Source organism: Phodopus roborovskii, unplaced genomic scaffold, assembly GCF_943737965.1.
Source record: "Phodopus roborovskii unplaced genomic scaffold, PHOROB, whole genome shotgun sequence".
NCBI classification, from domain to species: domain Eukaryota; kingdom Metazoa; phylum Chordata; class Mammalia; order Rodentia; family Cricetidae; genus Phodopus; species Phodopus roborovskii.
In genome coordinates this window covers 30,112,583-30,134,927 of record NW_026126541.1, presented here as the reverse complement: position 1 = coordinate 30,134,927, position 22,345 = coordinate 30,112,583, and the positions used below count along the sequence as shown (strand labels likewise).

Below are 22,345 nucleotides of genomic sequence, written 5' to 3'. Positions count from 1 at the left end.
GACTAACCACCCCACTGCTCCTGACTCCATGATAGGGGTCATACCCCTCTGGAACTGTAAGCTTACATAAACCCCCTCCTCCCTTAAATGACTCTTTTCAAGTTATTTATCATAGCAACAGAAGAGTAACTACTAAGACAGAAATTATTACAAGTGAGGCTGCTGCCCTGATAAACTTGACCAGGTGGGTCTTAGGCCTCCAGACATGGTTTACATGGGGAATGTAGAAGAGTTTGGAACTCTGAGGGAGAAAAGCTCTAGACAGCCATAAACAGAGCTTACATGGCCCACTCTAGTGGGAGTTTTGAAGACAAGAGTGCAAACAAAAGTACTAACTGTGAAGGCCTGGCTTATGAAGTTTCAGAGAACGAGGACACTGTTGGGATCTGGGCTAAAGGCCAACTGGGTTATGTTCTGTCAAAGAATCATGGCTGCAGTCTGCCAATGTCCCAAGAACCCAAGGGAAACTGAATTCAAAAGTAATGGCCTAATTTCTTTGACAGAAAATTTCAAGCTACAACACTGAGGCTGTGTCATGGTTATTGCTCACTGCCCTCATTCAAATGTACAAAGAGAGCAACAAATAGAGGAAAAAAAAATAATGACAGAGCTCCTCTAACTCTTTAAAGATGTTGGCATCGTTAAAGAAATCCTGCTAAGCACCAGGACAATAAGAAAGAGACCCTGAAGACAAGACTGCACCTAGGAAAGGCTCAACTTGAAAGGTGCATACCTAAGCTCGGAGTGCCATAGGAAGACCTGTTCCTGAAAAACAACAAAAAGAGAAACTAAGTCACAGAGCAATAGATCTTCATTATTGCAACGTGTCACCTTCCACATCTGTAAAATGGTTTCACATCTGTAAGTATACTTCCCTCTGACTTTGCTGGTGTGGTGGAAAGTACATGCAAACTTAGCACTTGAGATGGCAAGGCAGAACAACATTTTATGGTAACTTAAGCTACCCAATGAGTGTTCCACACCAGCCTAGGCTAGAGAGTGTGGCACTGTCTCAAATAAAATAAAATAAAATAAAATAAAATAAAATAAATAATAACAACAATGTCAACAAACACAAATACATCTAATCATCCCACATGGTCTTCATAAGTCATAATAGTCATGTTTATGAGAACATCAGCTGGGAAAAAACAATAAACTTACACATTTACATGCAAAGAAGTCATTTGAACAAAACCACAAAAGAGCACAGCAAAATTTGTGTTCCTGTATATATGTGTCCTTGAGATTAAACTGAGGGCCTCCGACACAGGAAGCACATGTTCTAGAGCCGAGTCACCTCTCCAGGCACAATGTCTTAAGTGTTTTTTAAGTGAGCAGTGTTAATGGCATCCTAGCTTGCAAGTAATTAATCAGTGACAAAGAAGTGCAAACTGAATCTAGATAATGAAGCGATCTTGAAATTTAACAGGGAAGAGCAAAAGAAAACTGCCCAAAAGACAAGGTACTAATTATATGAAAAGTAAAAATCAATGACAGAAATACTTAGTATATTTGGTATATCTCAGACTATTCCAAACTGGGTGATTTATAAAAAGAAGTATTTCTGGCCTGTGAATGGCTCAAAGAGATTAGTGCATGCCACACAGCCTGCCAGTCCCTGGCACACACTGGCAAAGGGAGAACCGACTCCCACTCCTGTAGGCTGTCCTTTCACACGTACATCTGCATTATGGTCCATGCATGTGTGTGCACACACTCAAACACACACGCTAAATTAACTGACTAGTTACCGTAATTTAAAAAAATTACTTCGGATGGTTCTAGGAACAAGGAAGTCCAAGCTGAAGAAGGATGAATACAAAGGTTCCCCATAGGCTCTAGCCCTCTTCCCAAGTCATCCCTAAGAGCAGAAAGGCAATAAAGTAATAAACAAGGCAGCAAGGGTCCAAACTGAATTTATTACAACATATTCTCCTAACTATTCCATCCTGAGATGATGTAAAACATTTTCTAACTTTGGGAGACTCATCCAAGACACAGCAGATATAGTATACCCTGTAAAGTTGTCATTACTTGTCAAAGAAACACAAGTCCATGAGGTTATTTTTCAAGTGCTGTGAAAATTTTAATTAAAAAGATAGGCCACACCTAATATCAGAGAACCAGTAAAGAAACACAACATTAAAGTATAATTACTGGTAGTAAAAACTGACATAAAAGTTTGCTAAAGAGTTATTTTTCAATTAATAAAAATATTCCCAAAGTACTTACCTTCTATGAAGTAATTCTATTCTTAAGAATTCTTATCAAGGAAATAATTAGGTATATAAACTTTGCATACAATTAATAACTATTAACAAAATTATATAGGATATCATCTATATGTGTAGACAATTGCTTCATTCAACTGATATATTCATACAATGCCAGAGGATATAAAATTTAATTCATTGTTATGGAAAAATATTTAAACGAGTGTCGAGTGTAGTGATATATTATTTATGATTTATTAAAGCTTGCCTGAGGATTAGAAAACAAAGTCAGTCACAAGTCACAGAAGCCAGGCACACACCTTTAATTGCAGCAGCCAGAAGTTAGGAGGTAGTGGTACACACCTTTAATCCTATGACTCAGGATTAAGAGGTTGAGGGATCTCTCTGAGTTCAAGGCCACCCAGGAATACATGAGACTGAATCAGTCTAAAAGAGTACCAGATCACATGCGTTTAATCTCAGCAGAAAAGGGCTATACAAGATAGGAGCAGGGGCTTCAGTATTCAGTAAGATGCATTCATTCTCAGGCCACACTTAGGAGAGGAAGCAGTCTGAGGCCTGCTGAAGAGCTAGTGAGTGGTTCAGCCCTTTCAGCCTGAGTTAGAGATGAGAGCTAATGGCAGGCAGCTTTGCTTGTCTGAACTTAAGCTTGAAACTTGAACCCCAATATCTATCTCTGGGTCTTTTATTAATCGTGCTTCCGTCAAATTTTTTAAAAATTGTATACTTCTGTAGAATAGACAATGGATACCGTGTAAAAAGAAATCCTGTTTAATACCCCTGAACTCAAAATTCATACGAAATAGAATACTCCAGACAACTCAAAATGCTGATGGTAATGTTACTAGTTCAGACCTAAGACTAAAACCAAGATAATTTAAATGCATAGTTAAAAAGAAAACACACAAATTAGATCGGCATTCTAGATTTCATGTGACAGATGATTTAATTTAATATCCTTTTCATTAAACCAAACTTTGTGACCCGATTGTCATGAAGAACACATTTCACTTTGCAGATGTACATCCAGGAGCAGCAGTGGGAACACACATGCACTCAGAGACATGAAGACATGCCCTAATCTATGAATGCTAGGCTTATTCTCATTATTTTTCATTTTCTCCTTTGTAACTTTTATACTTTCTTGATGCTTTACAGTAAGCCAGGATCCTAATGAAATGAACTCTTAAAATCAATTAAGTTGAATAAGGAATAAACAAGCACCAACATGAAATCAGTATTGATCATACATGCCACTACACCATGCTGAGTAGGGTTTTTTTTTTTTTTTTTTTTTTTTGGTAAATACTTAGTGCCACTCTGGTTGTCACAATAGTGGGGAAAGGTAAGTGGTCTTCAGGTCATTTGGAAGCAAACATGCTGCAACATGTGGTACTTTGCAAGTAGGAACCATGGTTTCTTGTTCAATGTTATTATTTCTAGCCCACTACATAGCAGGCATTAAATAAATTTTCAGTGAATAAAGTAAAACAGGTAATTTCTGGTAAAGATTAAGGTGCAGGTGAGAGAGTAACAACAGACAAATCATAGCTTTCCGCCTCCCTGCAGTTAAGCTCTCTTTTTTGGGCTCCACTTTCTCTGGAGATTATGTGATCAGAAACATGCTTATCAAACACATATAAACTCCACATACAAACAAAAATCAGAGGGGAATCTTCCTTTAGAAATATCCAAATAAATGTCATCCATACTAAAGATCACCACTTGTGCCAATCAATTCAAGACATACACACTGGTACCCTTCTTTAGCCTGGCAATTGGGTGGCAAAACCTCCAGAGTTAACTTAATATAGGCTTAAAGTACAAATGTTATGTTTGAGTTTTACTTTGCCATGTGCTTAACTTAAATTACTTAACATCCTAACATTTAACAATTTACCTAGCATTTTCTAGGACCAATTTTCTCAACTTAAAAATGCCAAGGTGAATAAGACTGTAACTTGTTCTAAAGCTTTATCCAGATGTCTCATGACTGAAGTTGATGGATTTTAAAAAGCAATAGTCAACATCTCCATAGTAAGACAACCCATAATAATGAGCATTGGTGCTTCTGGGGTGGGATAAGTCAGTGTTAAGTCAATACAGACAAAGACCATTAAGTAGGCTCATCTTATTTGCTTCAGGTTTGACAACCAGATTAATTTACCTGGAGCTGAGGGAAACATGGGGATTCAGACCACTTTCAATATGAAAAGTGAATAGCCAGTAATCTAAAATCTCAGGTACCCATTTCATTTGGAGAGTTAATGGGAAGATTATAGGAGTTTAATGGAGTACTTGCTTCAAGGTCTGACACAGTATCTTCAAAGATCGATATATGAAATGCAAGACAGTCTAAGATAGTTGGGTGGAAATATTGCTTCTGCCTCATTCTTGACTAATATTTGGTCCCTTTTGATGGGAGATGCCATTATGTATATATGTTTCTCATACTGGTTAATGAATAAAGCACTGTTGGCCAATAGGAAAGCAAGATAGGTGGGACTAGGAGACAAGGAGGAAAGAGGAAGGAGTAAGGAGTCAAGATGGAGAGTCTGGAGAGAATAGAACCGCCAGCCGCCTCTCACTGGTAAGACCACGTGGAAATACATAGAAATGGGTTAATACTTAAGACAGAGCTAGCCTATAAGAAACAAGTAACTGGCCAACAGCATAATATCAAATACAGAGTCTCTGTGTGTTAATTGGGGCTGTGGCAGCGGGACCAGACTGGCAGCAGGCAGAAAAACCTGACTCCTTATACCCTTTTGTATTCTTTATCAACTATTAGTAAAAAACACATACAATAATATGGATTTTTAAAAAAGATTTTAATATTTAATGCATGTGAATGCTTGTCTGCGTATATGTAAGTGCACCACATGCATTCCTGGTGCCAAGGAGCCCAAGAAAGGGAGTTGGATCCCTGGAATGGGAGTTACACTGTTGAGAGCTGCCATATGGGTGCTGGAGCTGAACTTGGGTTTTGTGGGAGAGCAGCATCTCTCTAGCCCCAACATGAAGTTTCTTATATATAATAAAGGAATTTTACTGCCATAACCTCAAATGTACTCACAGTTTTTAATCTTAATATATCTATGGCCACCAAAGGAAGTGGCACTACTAGGAGGTGTGGCCTCGTTGGGGTGGGCTTTGAGATCTCTTTTTCTCAAGCTTCCCTCGGTGTGACAGTTAGTTGACTTTCTGCTTTCTTCTGGTCAAGACACAGCCAGCTCCATGTATGCTTTCATTCTGCCATGCTCTCCTTCACAATGATAATGGACTGAACCTCTAAACTGTAAGCCACCACCTCAATGAAATGTTTTCCTTGTAAGAGCTGCCATATTCATGGTGTCTCTTCACAGCAACAGCAAACACTAAGACAATACCTAAGAAAATAACTTACACATCTTCATAAACTGCATGTATCATTTTTAAGCACAAAAAGAATATAGCATCATTTTTCCAAGTAATTGGCAGCATAATTGTAACAAGAACCGTATGAATGTCTTGAAGACACAGTGAGACTATCTGAAATACCAGTCTGCCGACTCCAAAGCTTAGAGACCTTTTAAGAAGGGTCTTCTTTATGACAAAAATAAAAGTGTCCTTTCTATAACTTAAGGTTGTTCTATATAGGTCTGGTTTGCAAGAAAGTTAATTCTTTTTCTCTATAGCATTATGGCACTGTATTGATTTTAGAAAAAGAGAAGAGAAATTCAAGTAACTTGGAATGCAAATTTGAGTCACTTTAAGAAGCCATGGCTGTGTTGCTCACTCTGATCAGGAGCATTTTGCCCTCCCAACTGATCCATGTCCAGAATAGACTGTGGGGAAATAAAAAAAATCACTGAATAGTATCATCTAGGGGTGTTTAACTTATCCTGCTAAACTAAAAGCTCATTAACCAGTTTCAGAAAAACAGATACCACTGCCATCTTAGAACAAAAACTCCACATATATTCAATTTGTAGAATGAATTGACTCTAAAAATGAAATAAAATTTGATTCTAAACAGCTACGTTTAACTTGAATTTGTGTATTTTACAACAAACTCACACTAAATTTCATGATGGTTTGAAGAACCACTGATTGTAGAACTTCTCCTGTGTTTGCAGATAAGAAACTTCATAGATTATTACAATACAGCAAGAATTAAATGCATATTTATGTATCATAAAACATCAACTTGAAACTTGCATATGAAAGGCTCTACAATTCTTTGAAGTGAAGAAGTTATCATTTCTAGCAATTCTACCACTATTTCTGAAGATTACCATAACCCAGCATTTTTATTCTATTAAACAGACCGAAGCTCATAAAAATTACCTTGAAAAAAACCAAATATGTTTAACTGCCAGGGTTGGTGTTAGGAAATCCAAGCAACACTTCAAATACCATGCGGAATGACAATTCTTACTAATGTCACTTTTTACTTCAGACATTATATATTCAATTAGGGAGTCTTATGTGTTTAACAAACTTTTTCTATTTCTTTTTTAAACTAACATCTCAAAAACAAATGTTATTCCCAGTGGAGTGTGTAAAGTCAGGAAATATTCATTAAAAAAAAAAAAGAAAAAAAAAGGGAAAACATCAAAAGTTGAATTATTATTTCTAGATCCACAACATCCAGTAACAAAAGAAGTATATATAAAATTACACTTACACCAGAGAGAGTGCAATTCTTAATTTAAAGTCAACTATATAGAGCTGTGTTAGCTGGGAAGTGTAGTAACTCAGGGTCCCAAATGAAAGAAGTAAACATGAATGTGCTCTGTAAACCAGTCTGACTTCTAACAACCCCCAATGCAGAATGTCTTTAATTTGAAAACAATTTGGAAGTTACTGACATGGTGGGTAGAATACGTCAGTTATATCATAGTTCACAACTATCATCGACATAAAAACTACATTACTTAAACTGTATTTCTTCACTCATCAATGCTTCCCCATTTACATCAAGGAACAGTGGCTACACCATAAACTGACCAACCAGGGCAAGTTCTTACTCTATACAGTGCCCCCCCCCCAACGCACACACCAAATAAACAGAAAAAAAATGAGCTACATTATAATTGCTGGCCTATATACAAATTTCCTTCCTTTCTTCCATTTCCCCTTTTCCAATAACTTTATTCACATCACGTACAACAGAGGAGAATAATGCTACCAAACCTAAAGGTCTAAATAGCAGAGGAAAAGAAAAAATGGTATAAAGATAAACACATGTGAAACTGTTCTCTGCTGCTTCCCTTGGGATGACTGAAGGATGCTTCCTCCACTACTTTCCTAAGGGAAAGGTCTACCAGCACATTCATTGGCTTATTTCCTTTATATTATTTCTAAAAATATATTGCAACCACTTTAACTGTATAGTGTGAAGACCCTCTTCACAAATTCACATAAACTTGTATAATTATTAGATGTGTGATATCTACAGTCAGATATTCTCAATTATGGAAATCAGTAAGTAAAATGAGTATCAGACTGATTTGATTAACAACTTCAATGGTTTGAAAAATACAAGAAAATTGCAACATTTCCTAGGAAACTATCTGAAAGCAAGAACTGTTACTTTAAATATACTCTGATAAAATTATAGCTCTTAAATTTTAACTCCTACACATAAATGCATAGTTATATTTCAAACCATGTTATGAGGGATTAGACACAAAATTAATCACCATTCTTAAAACCATACTGTAGCCTTATATCCATGATAAAATTTTGAGAAATGCACTGGGGCACTTTTGCTGCACTCTATAGAGGACATTTACAGAAACACAAGTTTCAGAGTACACAGTATTGGGGAAGCAAAAACAAAGCTATTCTTGCCTCCGTCTCTGTTTTGTTCTGCCTCTGATTCCACCTACCTTTTCTCCCTCTCTCTCTCTCTCTCTCTCTCTCTCTTTCCCTCTCTCTCTCTCTCTCTCCCTCTCCTCCTTCTCTCACATACACATATGTACCCACACTCTCTCCAACACTCTATCTCTCCTTTCTTTTCCAAACACGCTCTCCTCTCCCTCACTCACATACACACATGCGCACACATTCTCATAAACTCTCTCTCCCTCTCTCACACACTTATCTCTCCTTTCTCTCCCTCTCTGTTAGTCCCTCTCTTTTCTGTTCCTCCCTCTCCTCCCCACTTACACACACATATATGGGGAGTAAGCTATAGTTTTGGTTCCTCTTTAGCTCTGAGATTGAGGAGATAGTTCTTATTTCTCTTTGGCCTTGTCTCTTGACCAACAGCGTATACATTTATTTTCCCATAGAAAGTGAAAATTTTCCTTGGTAAGAAAGGCTAAAGAACCCAGAACTTTGATAGATTCTACTTTATCAACACATCTTCAGTTGGGAATATATAAAAGTTCATAGGATTATGAAATAAACTTGAAAAGACAGCTTTTAAAGACAAATTGAACTGGCAGTATACCTCAGAGATAGTCCACTTGTTTAGCCCATGAGAGAGACACCAGGTCTAATCCACACCATAGTAAAAGTAAGCATATCAGATCCAAGAATTTGCTCAGAGTATAGCTCAGAGCATGGGCCTAGCATACATGAGGTCCTGGGTTCAATAACCAGCACCACATGGGAAAATGCGAACCACATTTAAAAACATTAAGACACATTTAATTATGAGATCATTAGATCACCAACTAAAAGGTAAACCATATATTTTACTTGGAAATACCAAATTTAATTGCTTAGGTTTCATTTTTTTATAATGCTTTACCAATTTTAATGGACTGGCAATTGAATTTCAACAATTTGGAAAGGTAAGAATAGTTGAATACAAACACCATCTCAGAGACCAATAATGAACAGCTTGTAAGTGCTCAGACACCAAGCCTACCCTCCTACCACCACCACCCCCATTCCAGCTCCTTCCATGTTTCTGAATGCCAAAGGAAAGGTTCTCTGTAAAGAACAATCATTATTGAGTGGAGGAATTATCAGAAACATGTTAGCCAATTACTCACCAAATAGTCAAAATCCACTGGTTGAAGTGAGATTACACCATTGTCTGAATGTCAAAAAGTGATTGCTATTTTTCTACCTTTAAGTAGATTCTGATATGTGCATGATGTCTGGTAATTTAAGTAGCACAGAAATGCAGGGAGTATGTATGGCTACCAGTTTAGGATACCCAATCCAGACATTATGGAGGGTGACATACGGCTACCAAAAAAATGTGATAAAGACTGCATCTTCGGTTTTTGTTCTCGTTAAACTGCTCTAAGTTTGAAAAGTACTTAATTATCTCACACACAGGGGTGTGGCTGCTTTCTCATTGTTTGGCTATAAACTGAATGATAGCTATATGACTTTTCAAAACAGCATGCCTTTATTCCTACCTGAGACAGCTGGAGGTGACAGAGGGGCTAGGTGATAGACAGCAGAGAGAAGTTCTCTTATAGTTTCCATAGCACCACGGACAAACAGGTTTCCTGAAGCATTTAAAAGAATTACATAACACAATCTAATGATGTCTCTAGTACATACTGTTGTGAAAGAATAAAGCCACTCACCATATTCACGGTCGACCACTAAGAAAAACATTTCAAAATTCTAAACAGACACTAAAATTTTCAGACATGATACCCTATATATGACAGATTGAAGTATTCTATTCTTTGTGTGTCTCTATGTAACATGAGTAATAGAGAACATGTGATCGTTACCCCTAGTTTTTCAACCAGTCAAACTCAAGGTATTCTTTATCATAAAATGCCAAAAATACCAAGAGCTCAAACATATTTGTAAAAATTAGATTATCAATAACATTCTTTAATGTATCTTAAAATTCTAAACACTGATCTGAACTGGAATCCAGATGCAGACAGGGAGGAGTAAAGAAAATGGGGACAAGACTAGGCTACAGAAACTAGGCTACAGAAACCCACAGAGACAGCTGACCTGAACAAGGGAGAGCTAATGGACTGATAGCTGGGAAACCAGCATTGAACTGATTCAGACCCATGTACATGGGTCTCAGTTAGAGGGCCAGGGCAGTCTAAGGGACCTCTGACAGTGGAACCAGGATGTATCCCTGGTGCACAAAAGGACTTTGGTAGCACATTCCCCATGAAGGGATACTCCCTTAACCTAGAGGGAGGAGGGAGGGTCTAGTCCCTACTCCAAATGACTTGAAAGATTTTGCTGATCCCTCCTGGAAGGCACCACCCTCCCTGTGGAGTGGGGGGGGATGGGATGGGAGGGTGGTCGGGGGGAGCATGGGAGGGAGGGAGAGAGGGAGAGAGGGAGGGAAAAAGGGAAGGAGGGAAAGAGAGAGGGAGGGAGGAAAAAGGGAACTGGGATTGAGATGTAAAATAAAAAAAATTAAAATAAATAAATAAGAGTATATACAATGTGAAGAACAAACTCTGAAAACAAAATCCACTAACTTTCTATATTTAAAGAAAAATGAAAAAAGATTAATATATAATATATACTAGCTCAAATCATAAAATAAATGATTCCTTGGAAATGAGGAAACAAAGCAGACATGAACAGGTCATAAAGCCCAAAGCATCAGTAAAACACACACAATATGCAATTTTATAGAAAAACAATTTCAAGATAGCTATGTAGACTAAGTTGGCCTCAGTCTCAGACAGATGATCCTGGCACTACCTTTTGAGTGCCAGGTATGCATATCATACTTCTCCCGATTTTTCTTTCTGGTCCATGGTTGAAAAATAAAAAAGGTTATTTTGAAACCACTGATCTTTATCTCTAATACTGTCAACTTACAGCAACAATGACAACACAATAGACACTTATGTATCCTGTTTATACCTCTTCAGACTATTTTTGCTGGCCTGAATTTGTTCCATGATATCACAGGTCAGTTTAGCATAGTGTGTATGTTATAATCAACTATAAACAGCAACACGGTTTTCTAACATGATTTAGTTTTGTTTTCATTTTCCTTAAAGGTACAAGTGACAGCTGTCATAAATTTTTATACTGGCCCATTAAACTTGGAAAAATAACAAAGTAAACAGGTACAGCTGAGTCTATATGAACAGGCAGAAAAATCTAAACACACACATTTAGGACTAACTAAAGACAAGGCTCACAAAATAATCACAGGTGTTCATGTGTGTCTAGAGGATTACAAATCAGATTCAGCTAAATGAAATAATCTATATTAATTAACACATGCACTTTCTCAAAAGGAACTGGACAATTTAAACTCTATTATCAGATATGCCTTTTACACTGTAAATGTTTTCTGAAATGAAGTTTGTTGTATATATTATAAATGAAGTGACTACGTTTCACAATGAATTTTAAGTTACATAATTACTAATTATACAGGCCTACAACAACATATGTATTATTTTAAACTTTTAACTACTCCTTTCATTCTAATTATTTTCTCCAAATATCCTTCCCTACATCAAGCTTGTGATCATCAAAGTTCAGGCTAAATAACAGTCAATTTATCTTTGCCAATCCCTCCTAGCCAAACAGGCTATAAACAAAATCTCCACTTGGAACAGTTGGTTCTCTCTTTCCCATGACACTATGGTACAACTGCTCAGATCTTTTAAGACACTGCCAACAAGTTCCTCAGCTGCCATACTAGTTCACCGATACAAGTGTGCCTCTACCACTCATTGCTTTAATGTTAAACCTAATTTCTTCCTTGAGAACCTGTTCATATCCAAGGATTCAATTAAAAAGAATACATATGATCCTCATACACAATGCACTAATCATGTAAATGTACTACCATGTCAACAAAATGCCCTCCCAGGTGTCCCAAACTCTACAGTGACTTTCAGTAATTTATTTACCTCTTGTTGTAGTCTATGACTTCTTCATCTCTGGTAAGGTAGTTAGCAATGCGTGAGAAAGTGACTAGATGCTACCAAACACAGTGAAAAGCAATACTTGGTTATTTCCCATTCTTACTGCACCCAAATACTGTCTTTCTCTACTGCATTACAAGTCATCAAGAACCTAGCTGTCTTTTAGCCTTTTCATTCTTATGGTACTTCACAAATACAGTAAGAAACCCTGCTGATTTGTCATCATGTCAAATGGTCACATCCAGGACCATCTTGAGAACAGTTGAGAGAAACTATTGTTCCAAGTTCTTGCACTTGTGCATGTGTGGGTGTGTAGGTATGTGTATGTGTGTGTGGGGGGGTACTTTGTCTTCATGTATGTCTGTGCAACACATGCATGCAGTTGTCCAGGGAGGACAGAAACAGTCAGATCCCCTGAAACTAAAATTATTAATGGCTCTGAGCTGCCATGTGGGCTCAGGAAAGTGAATCTAGGTCCTCAGGAGAACCAGTTAGCCATCTCTCCAGCTCCTCTGGTTGTAGGCTCTGGCTCTGTCCAGATCTAAGCTCGTGGGACAAGAAGTTTGTTCAGTTCAGCATCATACTGAGTTTTAAAACTCTACTCAAGCATAGTGCCAGTGGTTTACATATAGCTGGTGTTACATTTGTGTTCACATTTTCCAATACAACTCCACTGAGAAACAGTTATCTGTATCACTCAGGAACTCAAGGTATTAGAAAAGCAAACAGACCACAAGTAAGGCCTTTCTTAATTAAAAGGCAGAGTCCTCGATTACTCTGCCTTTATGCTTAATGTCTATAATCTATTCTATAGAGAACTGCCAAATTCATCTCAGTAAAGACCACTTTCATCGGATCCTTTCTTCAGTGTACACTGCTGGTTATGTTGTAACCATGTTGTAAATTCTATGCCTCTTTCTTGTCTATTCCATCTGTTTCACTATTCCAAATGAACTCTGAAAACTCTTCACATACTTGGCTCTACATCTACTGTGTGAATAAGCCTCACAACTGTAAGACACAATTCATGGTATTAACTTCTCCCTTAAAATTTCTCTTACTCTGCAGCCCGGTGGTGGTGGCGCACACCTTTAATTTCAGCACTTGAAGGCAGAGGCAGGCGGATCTCTGTGACTTCAAGACCAGCCTGGTCTACAAGAGCTAGTTCCAGGACAGCTACAAAGCCACAGAGAAACCCTGTCTCGAAAACACAAAACAAAAACAAACAAATAAAAATTTCTCTACTCAAACCCAGAATCTTTCTTTTTTTTTTTTTTTTTTTTTTTTTTTCCAATTCTTCTACATCCACACATTACCAATGGCCTTCAATTGAAAAGTAATTAAGCTATGCACTTAGTATGGTAAGAAGTAGAGAAATCATCTTTTGACTAAAATCACTATATTATGTGGTAATTCTTCAGAAAGGCATTATAGGAAACAATGGTAAAATAATTCCAGAGACACAATACCTAGCAATAGTTTTATAGGAGTGAAAGAACTTTGGAGCACTCAGCCCTAAATGTAATGTCTGTTTCAAACCCCTCCTCTCAACGCTTGGGATTCTATGCATAAGAACCAGAGCTGGTGGACAACTCCAAGGGAACAGTATCTTCAAGATACAAGAGGACTGAAAAGCACATGAACTCACAGAGAATGTGATAGTATGCACAAATCCTACACATGTTCAAAGCAGGCAAAGTTCTAGCACTGAGAAGGGAAAGTAGGCACAAATTCCCACGCCTAACCTAGAGGCTATTTGTCACTGGTACCTGCTAGGAGAAAGAAAAAATCAATTTTCTCCAATGGAGTGTCACAGAGTATATCCCACCCTCCATGGAAGGCCAGCAACAAAACAGACTCAATGCTTTGGGTTTTATGTGTGTGGGCATGTGTGTGTACTTTTTCTTCGGGTATTTTGAGAGAAAACACACCACAAATGTTAAGTTGGATGGGTAAGGAGGTAAAAGGGGTCTAGAAGGAGTTGGGGAAGTGAAAAGAATATTATCAAAATATGTAAAATGAAAAGTTTTAAATAAAACATTAATTTTTTTAAAGTTTTCAATTACAAAACACCATTAATTTAGTATTCTTAACAATGCTTCATTCTTTAAATTCCATTAAAGAGCTCAACAATATAAACATACAAATTGTCCTTGAGAAAGGATGACTTGTGGTCTACAAAAATCACAAATAACAGCAAGTGGTTCTACTGCAGACAGTACTTCTTAATATTAAGTGTTGTTTGCCCTGGCTCCAGAGTATCTGTCTATGCATACTTCTCACTAGTTAAGCAAATCCCGTACCTTTGCCTTTCCTTAAACATAGGCAAGAATTGCCATCCTCAAATATATGAGGCCATATAGTCACTGTCTATATTATTTCAAGCCATTTGTATTCTTTTGACTATACCTTCTCATTAAATGAATATGACATTAACAATAGAATATAGTAAAATATAAATAATTTTTATTAAATTAACTGAAAAAAGTTGAATATTCTTAAACTAAACATTACCAAAGGTATCAATCCACTTACTATGCCTCCAAGGCTGCTTTAATTCTTAACAGAGATCCTGATCACTGTCAATTAATTCTCTTTCCTCTAGGCACATCTTCACTTAGTTTTCACACAGAAAAAAAAGTTATAGAGGAACTCTTTGTACATATTTATATGTACAAAGGCTTCATTGTACATATTCACCAAAATATCAAAAGTATGTTCTGTCCTTAGAAATTCTATCAAAACTGTGGACAAGTTACCATTTAACATGTTATCATACACTTAACAGTTCTCATAATTTAAAAAAAAAAAAATGTGGCCCGAAGGGGTAGAATAAAAGGTTACTTTATACATAAATTTTTCAATATTAACCAGTACTGAAATGATTTAATATATCACACACCTCTCTGAAAACAATGTAGTTTCTGAAGTCTGGATGTGTGATACTCTTTTCAGCCACTGCTCTCTGCAGAAATACTTCCCTCACATCTTACAGCACAGTAGTGAGACACAATGCAGATGATGATGTCAGCGCTGGAAACATGGCTCAGTGATTAACAGCACTAGCTGCTATACCAGAGAACCGTATTTGTTTCCAAGCACACACAAGAGGTTCACAAGCATCTGTAACTCCTGTCCCAGGGATCTAACACCTTCTTCTGGCTTCCACAGGCCCTGCATGCACACAGACATACATGCAGGCAAAACACCCACACACATGAAATAAAAAGTAGAAAAAAGTATACTTTTAAAAAAAAAATGTCAATTTTCAAATTAACCAGATGGACATAAGTTCTTTCTATTCTTAGTCCATATTATCTTTTACTTATTTTATAGCCCTCTTGAGTACATAGCATCCCCATTTTCACATTTCAAAAACCTGGAATCAAAGGAATGTTTATTTAAGCAATTAGCGACCAAACAACAAACTGAGGCTTAAGTTCAAATTTCTTATAAAGAAAAAACGGAACAAAACTAGGCCACATTTTCTTCTCTTTGAATTCTACAAAGTAGCAAAACTCTTCCAACTTGAGCCAGATATTTATTAGACTGAAAATCCAACTTGTGCATAATTGGAATTAATCATGAGTGTCTCACACAAGCTGAGCTTCAGTCTTTGTAGAAAGTATACAGTTCCATAAACATACAACAGCTTTCTATCAATGTTGTGAATTCTGAAAGGAAGTTTTGTGTACGTTAATTTCACACCGAGCCTGTGTTTGTGTCTTCAACAGTGAAGTGTAATATGGTATTCACAGAATCTTCTACACAGTGATTGTCCCATACTTGATGTTATAGATGACAGATACAATAAATAAATAAATAAATAAATAAATAAATGGTAGGTATTATTTCCAAAGCAAGCAGAAATATGACTGAAGTTAACAAGAGCCACAGAAGATAAAAATTTTGTCTAGAAAAAGTAAACAATTCATTATCATGAAGGGATGCCTAAAGTTCCAAGTATTGAACTCACTGGGGTAAACTGTCATGAAAATATGAACATTTAGAATATTACAAAAATAACCTAGTGATGGAGCTTCCGAAGTTTGAACAATGCTGGGGATGGGGGCAGAACAAATGCTTGACACCACACTGCTCCCTCGATCTATATTCCTCAAGGTAAATTGTCTAGGAGAAAGTTAGTGTGACCTTAGATGAGCACTCTAACACATCTCAGTGGGAAAATCCCATTGGTAAGCTCTTTCTACATGAATGCTAAGGGAGCATACTACTTAGTTACTGATAAACACTTCTCCCAAAAGCAAATTTGTTTAAAAATGGCTTCTCCCATACCATTTATTTATTCTAAGCTATAAGCTTGCTTAAGAGGTTGATATTACCTTTAGCTGAAACTATGTATTTTCTAATCTGTTTTGGGCAGCTGTCAAGTAATCAGAGTAAGCAGTGCCATTTTAATAAGGAAGTCTTTTAATGAAATATAATAGGTCACAAATACCTAATTTCTGCTCTTTACTGTAATTGCTAGTCTTTACTACAACTGCCACTTTAACAATCTTTCCCAAATGCTGACACAAAAGATGAACAAATCAGGGGTATTAGCATGTGTGTATATTTACAGCTTATTGCTGTCAAAGGCTGTAGTTCTACTCTCAACTCTAACAGCTCTGTGAGTCTCTTTCTTTGATGGAAGCATCCTTCTTCAGACTGTGAATGTGTTGGAATTAAGTTCCTTTTCACAGTGACATTAGTAAACACACTAATGGCAAAAAAGAAAAAATGCTGAGAAGTTAGAAGACATCACATCCTTAGACAAACCACAGTGCTTTTCCTATCACTACAAAAAATGAAATTCTTTATTGTTTCGTTAACCAATTCTCTGTTTCAATTGGTTTACAACTTCAAAGTAATTCAAGTAAGCTGGGTGTCTTTTATTTTAATGTTTTGAGATTTTTTTAAATGATTAGTTTTATATAACTGTTCAGTTACATCACAACATAAAACTACAGAGAACTGCAGCAAAATAAAAATAGAATGTCAAAAAGAGAGAAAGCATAAATATCACAACATTTTTATTTTTAAAAGGGATATTAGGATTTTCTGGCTCTCACTCTAAGTTTATGATAATGTCCTTTTAAATACTTCCTCCTGAATACTTTTGAGAATAATTCTTGTTAACTTTTGTTCATATTATGGGCATAGTATTAATCTATGACTCTTAAATTCTGGCATCACTATTGCTATGGTGATAACAAAGTCCTATGCACAAACAGTGATAGTTTTCTCAGAAGTTTGCCCATTTTGAAAAGCTAAGCTTCACTAAATCAAACTAGCTGGCTATGAAAAGAAAACCATGACAACTGTTTGTACCTCTTGCTTTATTATTACATCCGGCCCAGTCAGTCTTAGAAATTCAATCTATTACGGTTGCTAGGAGTCTGTTGCTGTGAAACCTAAAAGGGTATGCTGTGCTTTCAGGCCAAGCAGTGCTAATAAACCTGTAGGCTTCCCTCTGTGGGACTGACCAGTGTGTTTAAAGGGCTTAATACTTTTCAAGAGTGATTGGCTCACAATTCAAGACACATCCTATTAAAAACAAGTCACACTGAGAGCTTTCTAACAAAGAGATGAAATGCTAAATATACACAAATATTCAAAATGAATCCTTAGAACCCCTAACTAATTTGGTAAAACAAACAGATTATGATCTACATTTCAATTTTACCACCTACTACTCCAAGTTTTTCTACCCATATAGTTCCCTAAAAGGAGATATATATATGAACTCAGCAAACTTTGGTGGGGGGAGGAGTTGGGGTAGAACAGTGCCAAGTTTGATTTTTTTCAAAACCTACTATAAGTCCAACAATAGAAAAGTAAACTTAGCAAGCCTATAGTTACAAAAGTAGCAGCAGTGAAATTTATAAAAAAGGTATTCTGAATTTCACTTTATTGTAAAATCATTTTTGTTTCCCTATTGGTCTCAGTTGATGTTTTTAGATTAATTCAGGAATCTATTCTATCACAAAGTGTCTATATTTTTAAGATTAATGCTGGATAAGTTATACACAAATTTTACTTCATTAAACATTATTTTATTTAAATTTAATTCGACAAAGGAATCATGGAGTCTGTCAATAAAACTCTGCTAAACAAATTGTGTAAAAGCACACTGAGAAGTGGCATAGAGTAGGGAAGGCCTCCCACCACTGTTAAAACAACAATTTGTACAGACTTAAATGTTCACACATGTTAGGCCCTTCTTCACAGAGTATTAGGAGAAAGACTTAAAAGTGTAGTATCATAAAATGTCAAAGATGTACAGGAAAAGGTAAATTAAATTATTTAATAACAACACAAATTTGAAAAATGCATCCAGGATTTTCAAGTGACACTCTGGTTAAATTAATATTGTCTGCAATTTTTGAACCTTAAAAACAAATTTGAAAAACTTAGGATGAGCACATTCTCCATATTCATCACAACCTTGATCCCATGCAGAGCTGGGAACACTCCCATCTGTCAATGCCCTACCTAGCTCACTTTGAAAGAACCATAGATCTCTCTGAATTACTTTCATTTCTTCTCCTTTCACAACATAGGAGCGGAATAAAGACAACTATTTCTCTCAGAGTATCCATAAGCAACAAACAGGAGAATGTGGAACAACTATTCTAAAACAAAAGGACAATGAATCCAAAAGGAAGGAGACTGATTTGGGAAAGCAATGTTTGACCAAAGAACTCGGCCTGAGCCAAAGACTTAGAACTGACAGTTTGTAAATAAAGCCAACTTAAAAACACAGCAAATAGGAAAAGTCAGCCAGAAAAGGGTGACAAAGATAACGCACACTAGAAAGAGAATAATGAACAGAAGACTGGTAGAAAGACACATGAAGAATCACTTTATAGATGTAAAGCTCGAAGAAAGCAAATAGAAAAGCTTACATTAAAAAATGTATAATTATTTTGTCATTATTACAAGTCAGAAAACCCTCATTTTCAGGATTCAGGAATGCCAGTAGACATATGATATAAAAACCAAATATGGACTCTACTTAATTTCCAAAAGAAACAACTGAAATACTTTCTAATGTCCTACCTTAAAAAAAAAAAATTATTTAATTCTAAAGCTGAAGAGACAGTTAATATGGAAACATTTTAAACAACTCCAATGTTGATTCCATACATAAGATCAAAACATTAAAATATATACATCACAAATTTACAAACATAGTAATCAATAGTTATTAAAGCCACATTTGAGTTAGAAACATATTATTCACAGGGCATATGTTGGCAAATTTATTAAGTTCCAAAGCAGTTATTTAATTCCTGGTCAATTGTTTGACAAATATATTACATTGTTCCAATCTGCTCAAAGGGAAAAAAGAAAAATACTGAAAAACTGATTTAATAAAAGTGAAGTTCTAAATTAGGTATATGATATTTTTATAATTAGATTCTTATTAAGTAGAATGAACCAAAAGGCAAAGGGATCAAAAGAAAGTAAGCGAGGGTATTTATGCAACATCCTAAATCTTGCTGCATAGTGTTTTATGGTACTCACTGATCCTTGCCTCCTCAAGGCTATCCAGCTGCAATGTGAAGTATGGCACCCTTAAAGGAAACCAAGCCATGAAGCTTTAGAAAACATGTTGACCTATACAATTCTGTCTTCTATTATAAATCCTGGATTTGTCACCCTATCATATTTCATACCCAAATACCTACCTTTCTAAATTTACTTTCTATAAATCAAATATCCTCAGTAAATTTTGAATAGAACTAAGTTCTAAATAGATTTTATTTTCATAATTGTCTTTAAGTAGAGAACCCTCTGCCTTTGATTCGTCACATAATTAAGGTGGGTGACCAATAACTTGAAGATGAAAATTCCTCTCAGTACTAATTATACCTTTGCGACTATAAAGAAAAAAAAAAAAAAAAAGACATCCCAAGGGGCACACATACAAGGTTTCTCCTCTCTTCTGATGGTTGTAAGAACTGAATCCAAGGTTTCCTGTCTCACACAACAATGTTTTCTCAGTTTGCTTCTTCAAATTATTTCACCAGGATCCACAAGATAAAAGAAAAGAACATGCTCTCAAGTTGTCCTTTGACCTCTACAGCATGCAGTGGCATGCACATTTGTAGGCACATACACACCACAAATAAAAATGTAATAAAAACTTAAATAATATTGCATATATTATAAATAAGTTCAGAGAAAGGTTTTGTTTTTATTAATGCTGCACAAAAATTCCATTAATTTTTACTTAAATGCTATCAGATAGTTATCTGCCTCGTGTTAAATATGTGTTACACATAACTCAAATATGAAGTGATATATTTCACAATGGCAAATAATACTGAATATTTTCCAATGAATTAAAATGGAAAATATGATTTTGACATGAGTAACTGAAAATTCTGCACTTAAAAATATCAAATGATGAGCCAGGCATTAGTGGTGTGTGCCTTTAGTCCCAGCATTTGAGAGGCAGAAGCAGAGGCAGAAGCAGGAGGATCTGTGAGTTCCAGGCCAACCTGGTCTACAGAGCTAGTTCCAAGATAGGCTCCAAAGCAATACACAGATACCCTGTCTCAAAAAGCCAAAAAAAAAAAAAAAGACAATCATTAGTCAAAATAACAATATTCAAACTGTAATTAAAGATGAGATTATGGTGTCTATACCATATAAAATTAAAATTATAAAACGATGTGAGACCTTTAACTTAAAATCCATCATAAACAAAGATTTTTTTTTTTTTTTTACAGGTTAATGTTACACATAAGCAAACTAAGAAAACAACCAATCAAGCTGTAGTCTGGCCAATTCTATTAATTCCAATTTTACATTTTCTCCTTTGCATATGAGTTCTGTTTAGGTATTTAGAATACATTTAGCAATAGTTACAGGTTATTCAGAAGAACACTGAATGCATGAAGGAGTTATTTTCCAAGTTTCTCAAGTGCTTATTTCTTTAAAAAAAAAAAAAAAACCTGTGTATCTAGTCAATAACCACACTAATATATATATATATATATATATATATGTATATGTATATATATATATATATATGCAGAGAAAAACATAAGAAATTTTAAAACAAAGGTCCATACAGAAAAGCAGAATAAACCATGAGAACAAATGGGAGAGAAAAAAAAAAAAAAACCCTGCTAATATAGCAAAAATAAAATAAAAGCTACCATCAATCAATCATCAATAGTCTGAACACACACAGTCATATCTGAAGAAGCACCCAAAGACTCATCCCATTTCACACCTTTGTTCAAAGGTCTGCACTGTCCTATTTAACACAGATCGGTCTCCACCCGGCACTCTACCCTCCATCCTCACCTTATTTCTATCCATAGCATTTAGAACCAACTACTACACTCTATTTCCATTTTGTTTTTTTCTCCTTTACCTTCCAGAACAGAAGCCTAATTCATTCCTACAGCAAGCAGTTCATTTCTTGGTTCATTTTGTGTCAATGGTTGCTCAATAAATGCATGGATGTAGAAAGTGGAAATGAGGGACAGTGAATTGATTCAGTAAGTAAGCTGGACTACCAGAGTCTGAATACTCAGAACACATGTACACCAAAGGGCACAGTGGTGTACCCTGACAACTGCAGTGATGGCAAACCCTGGAAGCTCATAGCCCACTACCCTGGCAAAGTGGCAGGCCAATGAGAACCTGTCTCAAGAGAAAGGAAGGGGTGTCTGTTACCTTCACACCCACTACAACACATGCACCCACACCGGCACACAAATACACATTTTACACTTTTTTTTTTTTTTTTTAATTTTTAAAAAATAAAAGAGGCTAGGGAAATAGTTCAGAGGGTAAAGCACTTTCCCTACAAGTGCATGGCTAGAGTTAAGGTCCCAGAATCCTTGTAAATACAGGCAGGCATGCTCTGCCTGTAATCCCAGCAGTGGAGAGGCAGAAGCAGAGGATCCCCTGGGAGGGCTGGCTAACTTGGTTGGCGGGTTGCACCATTGCAGCTCAGGTCAAGTGAGAAACACTGGCTCTATAAAGAAGTGGAAAAGCAACTGACAAAGATACACAGTACTCATCTGCAACTCTGGGCCTCAACATGTACCTGTGCACACGCATGTGTGTGCGCGCGCACACACACACACACACACACACACACACGCATACACCTCACAAACACCATTCACACTCGTAAATAAGTAATAACGAAAATGAACATATACTTTTAAATCTGCTATAGAAATTTGAGTTCCTTCTCAAATATGAAGTTGGAATCACTTCACACAGAGTAGTAACTCAGCAAAA

The 22,345-nt window shown here is 36.2% G+C and overlaps 1 protein-coding gene across 6 annotated transcripts in view; it reads right to left on the bottom strand.

Moving 5' to 3' along the window:
• The window catches only part of Rfx3 (regulatory factor X3), a 251,199-nt gene that overhangs the window by 210,385 nt on the left and 18,469 nt on the right, over positions 1-22,345 (bottom strand). For 3 of the 6 annotated variants that reach the window (XM_051199662.1, XM_051199664.1, XM_051199667.1), the window contains exon 2: positions 9,605-9,697. The exons of the other annotated variants lie outside the window; for them this stretch is intronic. In XM_051199662.1, coding sequence (XP_051055619.1) covers positions 9,605-9,674 — 70 coding nt within the window. In that variant the 5' untranslated portion in view covers positions 9,675-9,697. The remainder of the gene's footprint in view (positions 1-9,604; positions 9,698-22,345) is intronic. 6 annotated transcript variants of the gene reach the window in all.